Genomic DNA, 16,555 nt, shown 5'->3' with positions numbered 1-16,555 from the left:
CACATAGGTAGGTAAAAGCATGGTAGTGAGGGTTCATGAACTCTAGCATTAGAAGGACATCTTCAGTCCCACAGGGCTATCTTTAGAACCCTTTAGAATAGCCATGTTCTAGGGCTCCAACTCAATGCAACTCAACTACTTTCTGGGGATGCAACTCAATGGGAATTGAGATAGCAGCTCCAGAGCACGTATAGTAAAGCCATGATTCTACTGACTCCAGATTCGATGTGTATTTCCATTTCCTTCTCTCCAAAAATATCATATTCCTTTGTTATTTAATAATGTGAATGCTCTTATTTTAAAAAATAAAATTTAATAGAATTAAAAATAAGCTGTATATGTATTCTACATTAAGTTTCTCTGGCAAAGCAGTGCAGGAAAAAAATTTCTCTTCTCTTCCTCCTTTTTACTGAAAGCAAGACTAAAATCTCAGTGAGGATTGTAGTACTTGAGATAAAATTACTATCTTTAGACTGAAGAAAACCAAGTTATCCCAGCAAATCCCATTTGTATCCTAAAACTTTAGCCTGCTTTTGTGATTGGAGCTGAAAACAGATATACAGTTTATATGGTGATTATAATCTTTAAAGTGCTTTGCAGATATTTATGTAAAGCACAACAAATCATGAACAGTCTAAGAACCTAGTTTCTAAGTTTGGATTACTGTTTTAAGGAACTACAGTCTACAATATCTAAACACAAATGTAATATTCAGTATTTCATGGTTGTAACTTAGAATAGATAATCTTTGTTTCATTGTGTCACATCATTGTCAAGACTATCTGAAAACATTATTTGCAAAATTCATTTCTCATCCTCTACTCTATATTTAAATCCCAATAGGTTTAGACTGCAATTTCATTTTAGAATTAGAAGGTCCTAAGGTTATATATATATATGTATACATATATATATATAAACTGGGAGTCACCCAAACCAGAATTCCAAAAACAATAACTACCTCTCTAATAGAGTTTAATGTATTTTATTTTTTCATTTTCTTTTCTGTAAATTTTCATCTTATCTTCAAACCTCAAATAAGTACTCTGTTAGAAATAAAGTACGATATATTTGATCAGCTTTACTAGCCAGAGGATTTAAGTTTTCTCATACTGAATTATCTTGACTTCATAATTCTGAACTCTCTGGTTACATTATCATTATAAAAAGCATCAGATTCTTATTCTGTGATTTTGTATAATAATCAAGATATTTGCTAAGTTTTAAAGGTCTAAATTATTGATCTGAATCTTGTAAATATGCTTAGCTCTTTTTACACTGCAAATAATCAACCAACATTGTTTCTGGATCTAGAATCAGATTGCATCTCAGAGACTTAGGATCATAGGTTCTTAGAATTAGAACTGAAAGATCCTCCAGAGCTCATCTAGTCCTTTTCATTTCACAAATGAGAAAACTGAAGCCTAAGGAGATGCAGTGACTTACCCAAGGTCATACAGATAAGTAAATGTCAAAGGTGAGGTTTGAAACCATGCCTTTGACTCCAGGATCTGTGCATTTTTCACTGCCCCACACTACTATTCACTGACTAGATGAGCTTGAGCTAGCTACTCAACATTCCTGAACTTCCACTATAAAATTAGCACTTACTGAATTGGGTTGTTAGGATCAAAATTTTTTTTAAACTATATAAATATTTTATGTTTTCCAATTATATATAATAGTAATTTCTACCAATCATTTTTTGTAGGATTTTGAATTTTCCCCCCACCTTTTTTTCCCCACCATCCCTTCGCTCCCCCCCCCAAATAGAAGGCAATCTAATAATTTTTACATTGTTTCCGGGATAAGAATTGATCAAAATTGAATATCCTTGAGGAAGAAATAAAATATTAGAGATAGCAAAATTATGTAGTACATAAGACAACTTTTTAAAAATTTGAAGGTAATAATCTTTGGTCTTTGTTTAAACTTCACAGTTCTTTCTCTGGATATAGAGATCAAAATGTTTTATAAACTTAAAACTTTACATAAAAATTACTCTTCCTATTTGTTAGATGTTTTCAGTGGATTTGTATTCAGAGAACAGAAAAATAAATTATATGTGTGATGTAGATGACCAGATTGTTTTCTATCCATATTTTTTTCCTGGTCTTTAGACAAAAATTCTGCTTTACATGGGAAACTTCATGTAATTCCTTTAAATATAGTAATTCCAATAAATTCAAATATTTTTGCCAGTTAAAATACTTTGCTGGGCAGCTAAGGTGGCGCAGTGGTTAGAGCACTGGCCCTGGAATCAGGAGGACCTGAGGTTAAATGTGACCTTAGACACTTAATGATTGCCTAGCTGTGTGACCTTGGGCAAGTCACTTAATCCCATTGCCTTAAATAAATAAAATTTTGTAAAAATGCTTTGCTTATTAGATGAACATGAAAAATCATTGTTTTTGTCTATAAATCTTTTGTTTATGGAAATTTAAAATCTGTATGCTTAGGAAATAACCAGAAGTAACACTTCTTTAGTGAAATCTGGCAACCACTTTGCTTTTCTAGACCTTTCTTATTACATTTTTTGAAAATATCCTTGCCTCTAGACCTACCAGAACTATGACTATAAAAGTGTTTTTGTTTTATTTATTTTATATCTAGGAGAAGAAGAAAATTATATCAAGTTCCTTTCCAATTTATAAAACAAAACAGCTTTTGATCAGAATTAAAGCTGATTATGTAACAGTCTATAATCCAAAGTGTTCATATAAGAATGATATCCTTGAGAGAGCATTTAGTACAGGTAGTTGCTAGTGTTACCATAATGAATCCATGGTGTACCCTTAAATTGTCATTGTAAAAATGGAACATAATTTCCCATGTAACAGTATTATAAATGAAGGTTTTATTCCTAAAAATGAAATAAATTTTAAAAATATAAGGCCAGAAGCATTAAAAATCCTACATTTGCAAGCCTCTATTATCATTTACAATAAAATTATGCTATTGAATTAGAGTTAGAAGGTACCTTTGAGTCCATCTTGTCAGATCCATGTTTGTTGTTCATTTATTAGTCCTATCTGATTCTTTGTGACTTAGTTTATTTTATGGTTGAAGCAAACAGGCTTAAGGGACTTGCCCAGGGTCATATAGTGAGTAAGTATCAGAGGCCAGATTTGAACTCAGAAAGATGAGTCTTCCTGACTACAGGCCCAGCACCCCATCCACTTTAACATCAAGCTGCCACACTGAGTTCAGTATCATTTACAAGTCTGTCATCCTCACACTGAAGTTTCAATAGAGCAACAACATTTTTGTTTTTCTCAATTTTGGACTAAGAGTAATCAAAAAAAATTGAGCATTTCTGTATACAAAGTAAATTAGGAAAAGAAGATTGTACATAAATCCCTAAATCTCTATTATATACAGCTTATTTTTCCTCTTAAATAAATTCAACATGTAACTTTCAAAGTCATCCTGCTTACTTCTTCTGTTTTCTATATGCATTTAAAAGAAATGTTCCAGTGCTCTTCTCATCTATATCCCAATACACATACACACACACACACACACAAACAAACACACACACAAAATCTATGTCTCATTTTTTACCTTGAGTCTATCCCTGAAGGGGGTAAGTAGCAAATATTAATTTATTTTCTATAATCCAGGTTGGTCATTTCATTAAACACAAATTCTCAAGTATATCAAAGAGTTTTTCTTTATGGTGGTATTATTATTACTGTAGACATTTTTCTCTGGGTTCTACTCACTTCACTTTATATCAATTCATGCACTTCTTCCCAAGTTTCTCAAAAAATTAATGTGATAATTTTTTTAAAAAGTAATTATCATTCATAGGACTATAGATTTAGAACTAGAATGAACCTTTAATATGATCTAGTCCAACTAATTCATTTAATAGAAATTCAAAAAATTGAGGAAGCTTACTGCAATGCTAACTTAACTTTAAATATTGACAGCATATTCTTTGTTGTTGTTTTGGGAAATCTATGACTACCAGCATATGAATGCATGAAATATATAACTTAGAGTTATCCATTTAAATCATTAGTATTTCTTTTGTTCTTATAGGTAGAACGAGAAAAAGCTATTCTTCTGGCCAATCTTCAAGAGTCCCAAACTCAACTGGAGCACACAAAGGGGGCACTGACAGAACAACATGAGCGAGTTCATAAACTCACAGAACATGTCAATGCCATGAGGGGCCTACAGAGCAACAAAGAGCTGAAGGCAGAGCTAGATTGTGAGAAAGGCAGGGACTCAGGGGAACAAGCCCATGACTATGAAGTTGATATCAATGGTTTAGAGATTCTTGAATGCAAATATAAGGTTGCTGTTACAGAGGTGATAGACCTGAAAGCTGAAATTAAGGCCTTAAAAGAGAAATATAATAAGTATGTGGAAAACTACACAGAAGAGAAAGTCAAGTATGAGAGCAGGATCCAAATGTATGATGAGCAGGTGACAAATCTAGAGAAAACCACAAAAGAAAGTGGTGAGAAAATGGTGCATATAGAAAAGGAATTGCAAAGGATGACAAGTATAGCCAATGAAAACCATAATACCCTTAACACAGCTCAAGATGAACTTGTGACATTTAGTGAAGAGTTAGCTCAGCTTTACCATCATGTATGTCTTTGCAATAATGAGACTCCAAATAGGGTCATGTTGGACTATTATAGACAAAGCAGAGTAACCCGCAGTGGAAGCTTGAAAGGACCTGATGATCCCAGGGGACTTCTGTCACCACGGCTCACCAGGAGGAGTATGGTATCACAAGTAGAAACAAGGCCCCAATCAGAATCAGTTTTGAAAGAAAACACAGAGGCCAACAAAGAACAAAGTCCAACAAAAACACCAACAATCTCTCCTGTCATTACTGCCCCTCCTTCATCTCCAGTGTCAGACACCAGTGATATTCGAAAAGAACCAATGAATATCTACAATCTGAATGCCATTATCAGGGACCAAATCAAACACCTACAGAAAGCAGTCGATCGGTCATTGCAACTATCTCGTCAACGAGCAGCTGCACGAGAACTGGCACCAATGATAGATAAAGACAAGGAAGCCTTAATGGAAGAGATTCTGAAATTAAAGTCATTGCTGAGCACAAAGCGGGAGCAGATAGCCACTTTGAGGGCGGTGTTAAAAGCCAACAAACAGGTAGTATTTTATATTTCTAGAAATCAGTTATTCAACAAGCATTTATAGGTGTACCAGACATAGTGCCATGCAATGGAGATACAAAGAAAAAAACAGTCCTTACATTTACAGAGTTATTATTCTAGTGGTGGAGATAATATATAAATATAAATATGTATATATGAACACATTTTATACATTTATGTGTATATTCAAGATACATACTAAGTAGATGGAATAAAACCAAGAAAATTAAGTTAGAATTTGAGCTGAGTTTTGTAGGAAACCAAGAATTCTAAGTAGAAGTGAGAAGGCAGGGCAGCTAGGTAGTGCAGTGGATAGAGCACCAGTCCTGGAGTCAAGAGGACCTGAGTTCAAATTTGCACACAGACATTTAATAATTACCTAGCTGTGTGACCTTGGGCAAGTCACTTAACCCCATAGCCTTGTAAAAACCAAAAATGAATGAATAAATGAATGAATGAATGAATGAACAAATCAATCAATCAATCAATAAATAAATAAATGAGTAAGGAGTGTGAAGGGAAGGTATTCAGGCATGGAGTGAAAAGGTATGAACCAGAAGATATGTGAAGAACATTAAGCTAGTATGATTGAAACATTGAGTATAGTAATGTACAAGATGTCTGAAAAAAGTTAGAAGGGTCTAGATTATAAAGAGCTTAATAATACCTGAAAAAGGAATTTATAATAACCATAGAGTTAATAGTCACTTAGACTGCTGTGTGAAAGATAAATTGTAATGGGAAGAAGTTTGAGAAGACAAATTAAAAGACTATTTATAATAATTCAGGTGGGAGAAGATGAAGTCCTGAATAAGCATGGAAACTATATAAGTAGAGTGAATATGATATTTGCAAGAGATATGGAAGTAGAAACAGTAAGATTTGGTAACAGATTGGATATATGGGATAAATGGGAGTGAAGAGTTCAAATGACACAAAATTTGTAAATTTAGGGTCCTAGAAGGATAGTAGAACCCTCAAAAGCACAGCACTGGAAAAGAGGGGAAAGATAATGAATTTTGCTTGTACACATTGAATTTAAGATAACTATTAAGACCTCCAGTTCAAAATGTCCAATAAAGAATTGACAGATTTGCTGACTTAGTTGAGCACTAACTATGAATAAATTGTAGAAAATTATGTTTTCAAGATCATATTGACTCACTTTATATAATAAAGTATTTTGTCTACATCTGTGACATTAAAAAATAATTTACTCTTACTTTGAATGCAGCCCATCAGGAAAGCTCTTTGTAGTCAAATGCTTAAGCAACACCAAGAATGGCTTATGTTAAACTAAAGAATATAACTCTGCATAGCCTGATGGTTTACATCAATCTGAGATGAAACTCTATACCTATGGAATAGATGATTTAAAGGAATGACACAGGGAAGCAGTATGAGATATCAATATAGTTACATATTTCTTTCAGTATAATTACACATTTTTCCTTTATAGGTCTTTTCAACTTAGGTTTATTATTTCTTACATATAAATAGTCTTGCACATAAGTGCTCAGTTAATATTATTGATATATAAAATATTCAAAATTCAAAGGAAATCAGCAATGCCTATTACATTAATTCTTTGCATTAATTAATTCTTAGCCCTCTCTGTTAATTAATGATGTCAGGTGGTACAAAAGGATGAAGTGCCAAACCAGGAGTCAGGAAAATTCATCTTAGTGAGTTCAAATGTGGCTTCAGACACTTACTAAATGTATTACCCTGGCCAAGTCACTTAATTCTGTTTTCCCTTAGTTTCCTTATTGGTAAAATGAGATGCGAAAGAAAATGGCAGACCATTCCAGTACCTTTGTCAAGAAAATATCAAAAGGTTCATGAATAGTTGTACAAAACTTAAAACAACTAAACTTCTTTGTTCCCTTCAGAACACAAATTAGATACCTGATTTTTTCTTTTGTGTCTAGTCTCTCCCCTCTCCAAATCCATTTTCTCCATTGCTGTCCCACTGACATTCCTAAAGTATGGATTTGGCAGTTAGTGCCTTGCCCTAGAAGCTTTAGTGGCTCTCTCTTGCCTGTATAATAAAATATAAACTTCTCTGTTTGGAGTTTCAAGTCTTTTATCACCTAGCTCTAGCCCATCTTTCCAAGCTAATTGCACATTACTCCCCATTACTACCTTCTAGCCAAATTGGCCTATTGCTGTTTTCCATGTGTAACACTTTTGTCTCCTTAACAATGAGACAATAATCCTTCATACATGGAATGAATTGTTTCCTCTTTTTAAAGCTTAGCTCCTGTCACCCACTTTGAGGCAGTATAAGATAGTAGATAGAAAGTGATTCTCAAATCTTGAAGACTAGGGTCCATACTGTTTGCGTGATCACCTGGTCAAATCACTTAACCTCTCAGTGTTCTAGGTAACTATCTAAGACTAAAACTTAAAGAAAAGGTGCCAATCTGCATTAGTAGAGCACCTTTCCTCATTTGGAAATTCCCTATAATAGGGAAATAATAGATTCTGTCCCCAAATACCCTATTTATAGTTAAGAGTTTCATACTACTTTTTGTCAGCTTCAAATCATATAAAGCACTTCTGACAAGAGAATAACCAGAAATAACTTTATCTCTAAGTCTAGGTTGGATAAAATAAGAGAAGAAATTGAGGAACTACTAAAATCTGAGTGAAAGTTAAAGAATCTAAAGTCAATGAAAATATTTACTTAATACAAACTCTAGAAATTATGCCTAATGATGAAATGCATAATAAAAACAATTTTTGCCTTGCAAAAACTAAAAAAAAAAAGAAAAAGAAAATGCTGTGTTGAATGAGGAGCAAAGAGGGATGTCAAAAAAGTTCCAGTATCATCATTTCAGTAATTACAATTGTATTAATTGAAATTATAATAATAGTTGTAATTCAGTAATATCACTCCAAAGTGACAAAATATTTGTATTGCTTTTATTGAAAACCTTTATTGCAGAACTTTTAATGCATTTCCACACACGTACTACAAAATAAACATTTATAATGAAATAAAAGACACATGGTAATAATAGAAACATGGAAAACTTCTCTCTTTTAAATACCAGTATATGTTGTAATATATTTTCAGGGAAGTATTTTAACCCTTCATGGTTCACACCTGAATAAAACTATATATGACTTCAGAGTTGAAGAGGGAATCAAACCAAACCTTTTATTTTTTACTTGATGTATATGGATAACATTACACCATATACATACATGCATATATATATATATATATATGTATTTATAGCTTTACCAAAAAAAGAAAAAAGACACATGCACATTAAATAGCTCTTTTATGTCACCGAATCTTTCCCCAATGATATAATATTGTCATTTGGATTCAGGAAATATAAAATCAATGTATGCTAAAGATAAAGACTGAAGGTTTGGTGTTTGAATCAATGGATGAAGCATTATTATTCAGAAATCCATTAGTGCCCCTAGGGAAAATATATTGAGACTGTGCTTGAATATGTTAAGATTTACTAGCATCCTAAAATCAAAGCTAAATGTAAAGAATACATTTAAAGCAATTTACACTTATAAAATGCCATTCTTAATATTTATTTTTAGAACTATAAAATGAAACATATAAGATTTGGACCTAACAAAGATTCATAAAATATAAATAAAATACAGGGTTCATCACCTTAAGGCAGCTCTGAAAATTTTAATTCTTCATTATCCCAAAGATGGAAGACAATTGAAAGTTATTCTGGGAACAAATGATAACCATATCACTAGCCTACCTAGATACTTTTGGAATATGCATACTTCATTTTTCCAGAAAATAGTAAATGCTGATGACAAGTATTCACTCTTAGATTTTTCATATATAACTTAAAATGATTTATCTTCAGAAGAAGCCTACAAAACAAATTATATCCAGCACTGGAATTAGAAGGTCCCTCATGCTAGGCATCCATGTCAACCTAGTCAATAATATGTTGTAATAAGTGTCAAATGTTATAAAAATAAGTGTCAAATAAGTGTTACTCAGATTCATGGAACTGATTTTATGATGCCACTCTAGGAACAGGTCATTTACACTAGAAATTATAGAAGTTATTCTTAGATTTAGTGATCAATGCAGGTCATACAAGGTAGAAAGTGTGCAACAGGGGCAGCTAGGTGGTTCAGTGGATAGAGCAACAGCCCTGTAATCAGGAGGACCTCAGTTCAAATATGACCCCAGACACTAAATAATTGCCTGTCTGTGTGATCTTGGGCAGATCACTTAATGCTATTGCCTTAAATAAATAAATATTAATTAAAAAAGAAAGTGTGCAACACATTGAAAATATTTATTACCAATCAAAAACTTAGGAAGACTCCAGATACAGACTTCAATATATTCCTGAGAACTCAACCAATAAACTGTAACAGAATCTGAACAAATTGAAGTATTGCCCACAATCACCCATTAATTCATATAACTGAAGAACAGTACTTTAATGGAGGTGACCCAAAGGGACATTGAAACTATGTGGTTATTAAATTTTCAGTGGGAACATTTACATTCTGGAAATCAGCGAACATCACAAATTAGTGTTTAATTTATTGTTTGTTGATTGTTAGACTAGGGGTTTAACTAACTGTTCTCCCTACCAAATTAAAGCTCTTGAAATAGGAATTTTTAAAATATTTTTAAAATAAAGTTTTATTGTATTTTAAAATGTAAAAGTCATACATAAAAAGCCCTTGTCATACAAATCTATTAGGTTGATTTGGTCCTTGGGTCATAGTTTGCTGATCCCTGGTACAAGACATAAGAAAATGATGGAGAAAATGTAAATATTTCAGTTTAAACTTTAAAATGTGTTGTGCATAGTTTTTTTGGGGTGGGGGAGAATTGTTGAATATATACCAGCACACTTCCATATGTTACCATATCAATAACTTGATTTCTCCTTTTTAATCACAATCCCAACATCTCAAATTTCCAAATAAGAGGTCAGAGGCACTAGGTTGAAATCAGTGGGATCAGTGTGAAATTTCAAAATGCTGAATTGGAATTAGAAGTTTAGAACTAAAAGAAATTATTTAGTTCAACTCTTCATTTTATACCTAAGGATAATTAAGATTAAGTGCCATGTCAAAATAACATAATTGGTCATTGATGGAGCTGGATTTAGAACCCAGATTTCCTCACCTTTAGTCTGTGTTTTCTCCTATACAACACAGCTATTCATATACCAAAAATGCATAGACCTTAAGAGAAATATATTTTCAAATCTTCAAATAAACATGTATTATGTGATACCAATGTACTTTATTGATTAATTTTTAATTTGTTAAACACCACAATAAGTATAATACCTGACATTAATAAAGTTCATTCTAGCTAGTTACAAAATCAGTCTTTCAATTAAAATATGCACAGACACACAGACACACACACACACACACACACAAACAGCAGGCACTATGGGATAAGCCCTAGGGAAATAAAAGTAAAATAGTCCCTGCATTTAAGGCATTTATATTGTAATGGATGCATCCAAGTAAATAAAGAAAATGCATTTCTTATGATTCTGATAATTTTCCCTGTTTCAGACAGCTGAGGTGGCACTAGCTAACCTGAAGAATAAATATGAAAATGAAAAAACAATGGTGACAGAGACCATGACAAAACTTAGAAATGAACTGAAGGCCTTGAAAGAAGATGCAGCAACTTTCTCATCCTTACGTGCCATGTTTGCAACCAGGTAAGAATTACTAGGTTCTGGATTCAAAAGAGATGCTCATCTATGTTTCAGTCAGTCAATAAATATTTGTTAAGCATTTGTTATGTACAAGGGTATTGTATAAAGCAATCAGGATATAATGAAAAATAAAAGTGTCCTTGCCCTCAAGGAGCTTACTTTCTAATGACAGAGACTAGATAGATAGATAGATAGATAGATAGATAGATAGATAGATGCAGTTATAGATTTAGATCTATGTCAGTGCTATATCAGCACTTCAGAGTTTAGATGAAAAGGAGAGAAGAGATATAGGATGATAGATTAGTCATGAAAAGTGGAGAGGAGGTGGGGTAGAAATGAGCATGATTGTAGACAACATGGAAGAAGCCAGTAGATAGAGAAGATAAGAAAGAGGTGTTTGTGTGTGTGTGTGTGTGTGTGTGTGTGTGTGAGAGAGAGAGAGAGAGAGAGAGAGAGAGAGAGCATGCAGAAGGGTTGTAACATCAGAAACTGGAGTTGAGCATATGGTGGAGGGGGGTGTCAGGGTGATGTAAAATATGGAGTGGAAAAGAGGGAGTCTCAGCAAATGGTCTCAGTTTTGAAGAGCAAAGTATAAGTCTGAAGTCCTCAGCCAAGAATGGAAAAGAATGGTGTGAGAGGTTTGAGGAGTGAAGAAAAAAAGTACTGGTTACATTTTCTTTCATACCTCCAATTCAGTGTTTACAGTGGTAGAGTTGGACTATTCTTTGTACCCCACTGCCATTTCCAGACCCTCCTTCAACTATTTTCACTGAGCAATTTCTCCATCTTTGAGATTAATGCTATTAATTACCCATCTAAGATCCTTATGGCTCTTTACCCATTCATCATCAGGACATTTTCATTCCCTGGTCAATGGATTCAGTGCCTTCCCTTCAAATACACTAGCTTTCTAGTTTTTCAATTGATTCATTCTCCATGATTTACACCTCCATTCCACCTGAACTACACACAGAATTGTTCATACTTATGAATTGACATTTCCCACAAATGTTCTACTTTCTTGTTCAAGAACTCTCAAATTCCTTTATCTGGTCATAATCTTTTTCTTTTATCATTCCATCTTTCCCTATGTCTTACTACACCTAAAATTTTTCTTCAACCTCGTTGAGATCACCTTTACTTCTAGTCCTCAGTTCTTTTCCAGGCTCTCACCCTTGTATTAATAATATTCTGTTCACTTCCCAAACCTGACACTTTGGTAAATCAGCTCAAATCTACACTACCTTCCATCCTTAGCGCCCTCTTGTACCATCATTAATCATGTATTACCAATCTTGGTTCATTCCTACTGTCCCCTTCCTTGTATCCTATTCACATGTTGTAGGACAGAGCTAAAGAAAATAAAATTGTGCTGATTGAATTCTCTACAGATGTTTGCTTACTAATCTCAGATGGGTCCTCACTATCACACAACAGATTCCCTAATTGATTCACTATCTCATTATCCTCTGCAACAGTTCCAAACCTTGTGTCTCCTCAAAGTTTCCACTTCCCCATTCCCAGCTATTTTGCTAGAGAGGGAGACAGAGACAATGAGACACACAGACAGAGAGAGAGAGAGATAGCACATTTCTCCTATCTCTAGTATATCATACTTTAACCCATTCTTATGCTATTTCCCAAGCTCCTCTTCTATTCAGACCATCTGTGCTACACTCCAGTTAGAATTTTGCTTATTTCTGCCTCAGTTGACCTTTACCAAAGTACTCACCACCACAGCACTATGCACTGATTACTATTTTTCTTCACATTTCCTCATATTTGTGTAACCTTTTTTGTTACACATTTCCTCTTATATTCTTGTACTTTTGCCATTCATACTTTCTAATAGGTCTCATTCCAGTAAATTTCATTCATGAGTTCAAATTCTCCTCTCATCTTTCTTGTTAACCACACATGCATTTATGAATAGACACATAAAACCTTGGTTATTATTGCCGGAAACATTGCCATATTTCTTGTATTTGTTTCCTATAAACTTCTGGGACACCTCTACTGTGTTTTCTGGGAAGTATAGAATGAACTTGCATTACTCACATTTCCTTTTCTTTGTATATGAAGGTCTTTTCTCCTGATCACTTGCAGAAGTTGTTTCTGAATTGAATTGTTAAATTTAATCATTTTTTAAAAAATAAATTTATTTGTTTTTCTAACTACACATAAAGATAATTTTCAACATTCATTTTTTTCTAAGATTTTGAGCTCCACATTTTTCTCCCTCCCTCCTTTCTTTCCTTCTTCCCCTTGAGAGCAAGTAGTCTGATACAGAAATTTAACCATTATTGTTAAATTTAAAAACACTTTCTTTTGAAAGTAATCTATAAAATCTTTCATTTTGTATTTCATTTTCTATACTCAGAAGTTCTGTGCAGTGGTCTTCTACTATTTTTTTAGGCTTTTTTTGCAAGGCAAATGGGGTTAAAGTGGCTTGCCCAAGGCCACACAGCTAGGTAATTATTAAGTGTTTGAGACTGGATTTGAATCCAGGTACACTCCTGACTCCAAGGCCAGTGCTTTATCCACTACGCCACCTAGCCACCCCAGGCTTCTACTGTTTTCTGCAATATATTGTTCATGTTTTTTATTCTGTAATGTTCTTCTGGGAGACTTCTGATTATTGTCTCTCATTAGATATATATATTAGATCGTGGGTGTTCAAGCTCTTAGATCTTCTGGGTCACGTAGCCCAACAAAACATTTGTCAAGAGCAGCATATAAAAATTAATATTTATTTATGACTACAATGTAAGCTATATTACCAGTGATGTAATAATGTGATAAAGTAGAATAAAATGTAATAACATATAATAATAAAATATTTAGCTTTTAACAAAAAAATTAGAACATGCCATTTTTAAATGTCAACACTGAGCCTGTTATAGTGCTATATGCACACTGAGTGCATCTATATCTAGTTTGATAGAGGTTGTAGTGATTCAAAGAATATTCTCAAGATTCTCATTTGACATTTTTGTTCTATTTTCACTTGTTTACTTCATGAAGGAAAAAAGTTGCTCACAAATATAAGTACTTCCCAAAAGAGACATCATGACCCAAAAAACAAAAGAACTCCAGTGGCCTGTAGGACCACACAATGTGAGTTATGTGAAAAAGTCAAGCTGTGCTAGTTAAAGGGTTAAGTTGATCTGTGATGTTGCAAGGTTGGTGCATTCACTCACTGGTTCCTTCATTTTCCTGTTTTACAGTGCAAGCTGCATGAATGGATTTTGAGGGCTGCATGCAGCCCACAGATTGGACACACCTGTATCTAATAATTAGTTCATTATATTTTTGCTAGTATTGTATAGTGAACATACATATTTCTTTAAATATTATTACTTTTCTTCTTCCCTTCTTGATTGTCCTTCTATATATATTTACATTCCCAATCTATTATTCTTTCTTTTATTTTTTGGTGAAATTTGCCATTACAGATTCTAATTAGTCTCTTCTGTCTTTTTATCATGCAAGCCATATATTCAGCATTCATAATTCTCATTTAAACCACTCAGGAACAGGGTATTGTGGTTCCTAAAATGTACTTCAATAATAAAGAAGTGCTTAAAACATTTTTAGAAAGAAAACCAAAATACCCCAAACCAGGGAAATACAGAAGAATAAATACTGACTTCCCTTTTAGAATTTTAGATAGTGAGATACTAATTATCCTTTCTCTGAAACAATTATGCCCATAACTAGTAGTTTGTACAGTGTTGCCTTTTTAGAATCCCCATCTTCATTCTAGGCTCAACTCAGCCAACTCTGGCATGAGACCTTTCTTAATCCTCCAGTTGTTAACAATGCCCAACCCAAATTACTTTGTATCTACTTTGCATTTATTATATAAATTCAATTCAATTCAATAAATATTTGTTTTTTAAATTTAGTATTTTATTTTTTCAATTATACATAAAAATAATTTTAACACTCATTTTTAAAAATTTGAGTTCCAAATTCTCTCTCCCTTTCTCTCTTACCCCCTTAGAAGGCAGTCAATTTGACAAATCTTCAATATGTACTGTTATGCAAAACATTTCTGTTGAGTCATGTTGGATAAGAAAACACAGACTTGTGTGGTTATGCAGTAGAAATCATAGGGTAAACACTCTATTCAGGATCTCTGACAAGATAGGATTTGATCAGTAAAGATCCTACTTATCTAAAAGACATAGCTAAGTTTGAGTATTGAGTCAAATCTCTCTATTAGAAGAAAGATCACCCCATTATGAATTCACATAGCTCAAGTAAGTGATTTAAGAGGGAAGACCATCTTAGATGGTCAATAGAGCTGTATTCAAATTTACTTCACTATTCTATAAAATTTCCTATCTATAAAATAAGGTGATTAGATGAGATAATTCTTAAGGTCTCTTTCAGAACTAGAAAATTAGATTCTGCCTTCTCTTCCTTTAGATGCCTAGTGATTTGTTGTTGCTATGGCAGCTACAGCAACTGTAGCAAGCTCTTTTGAAATATAGCAAAATAATATAGGTCGAAAACTCTACTGTCAATCTCTTTGGGGCCACAACAATTAAATAATGTAAAGTCACTATCTCTTACCAATCTTTTCTACATGTGTTTCTATATCTACCTTAAAGCATTGTTTGTATTTGTGTATTAAAGAATTATTTGATTATTTATTTTTAGTTGAATAATAAATACATTGCTTTAGCATTTATTGAAAACAGACTATCATAATTTTTCCATACTAATTTTTGTGATTATTTGTAATTAGTGTTTTTATAATATTTTCAAAACTTATAAAAATGTTCTTGGAAGCAAAATTACTTGACTTTTTGCACAGAGAATCATTATGTCTTTTGTTACTTTTCCTAAGTGGAACTTTAAATATTTTGTTATAAAAATCTAAAAATGTTTCACTGTAACTTGAAATGTAGCTTTGGAAAGTTAGTGATATTTGGGTTATATACTTAAATGTTTTACCAGCTTGTTTCCTTTCCCTTTATCTGAAAAATTCATACTTATACTCCTGTACTATGCTTCCAATTTTTTGCATCTCCCTTTGAATATGGGACCTGTGCCCCTCCTTGATCAGCTTTATCATCTTTCCACAATCTGGTTCTAACCAAACTTTCCAGTCTTATTTCATATTATTCTTTAACACGTACTATTTTCCAAGCAAACTGGTCTGCTTGATATTCCCTCTTTAATCTTCATGCTTTTGCATAAACTTTCCTATTTCGACAGAAAGGAGGGAGAGGGAGAGAGGAGAGGAGAGAGAGGAGAAGGAGGACTAGAGGAGGGAGAGAAAGGCTAAATAGAGATGAGCTAGTTTTGGGAGAAGAAAAAAGATTCAGCAGTGGGGCAACTCCTACTTCTCATATAGGTTGTTGTTGTTCATTCTTGAGGAGGACCATGACATCAGGTTGATGATATCATGAAAGATAAATGAATTGTTTTTAAGTGACGGAAGACTATGCAATGTCACTGGCCTCATTTTCTCCTCTGGAACCATTTGGGTCCAGTAGTCAGATATGGATCAGAGTTACTGAAGAAGTCCCCAGATGCAGTGGGAGACCTTGAACTTTTTAAGCTATGGTAAGCAAAGTCCATTCAGTGGGATTAAGCTTAGGAAAGAAAGAAATGAGGCACAAAATAGCCTTTTAACCTTTTCTCCCCTCCTTTTCCCCTACCTTTCCATCCCCTTCTCTTTCTTCT

The 16,555-nt window shown here is 33.4% G+C and overlaps 1 protein-coding gene across 3 annotated transcripts in view; it reads left to right on the top strand.

Moving 5' to 3' along the window:
- BICD1 (BICD cargo adaptor 1) overlaps positions 1–16,555 on the top strand; it is a 191,596-nt gene that overhangs the window by 117,033 nt on the left and 58,008 nt on the right. For all 3 annotated transcript variants that reach the window (XM_074194762.1, XM_074194763.1, XM_074194764.1), the window contains exons 5-6: positions 4,048–5,142; positions 10,704–10,855. In XM_074194762.1, coding sequence (XP_074050863.1) covers positions 4,048–5,142; positions 10,704–10,855 — 1,247 coding nt within the window. The remainder of the gene's footprint in view (positions 1–4,047; positions 5,143–10,703; positions 10,856–16,555) is intronic.

The sequence above is a fragment of the Macrotis lagotis genome, chromosome 7, assembly GCF_037893015.1.
Source record: "Macrotis lagotis isolate mMagLag1 chromosome 7, bilby.v1.9.chrom.fasta, whole genome shotgun sequence".
Classification (NCBI taxonomy): Eukaryota; Metazoa; Chordata; class Mammalia; order Peramelemorphia; family Peramelidae; genus Macrotis; species Macrotis lagotis.
Note: the sequence above shows the minus strand (reverse complement) of the source record. Positions and strands in the feature narration are given on the sequence as shown.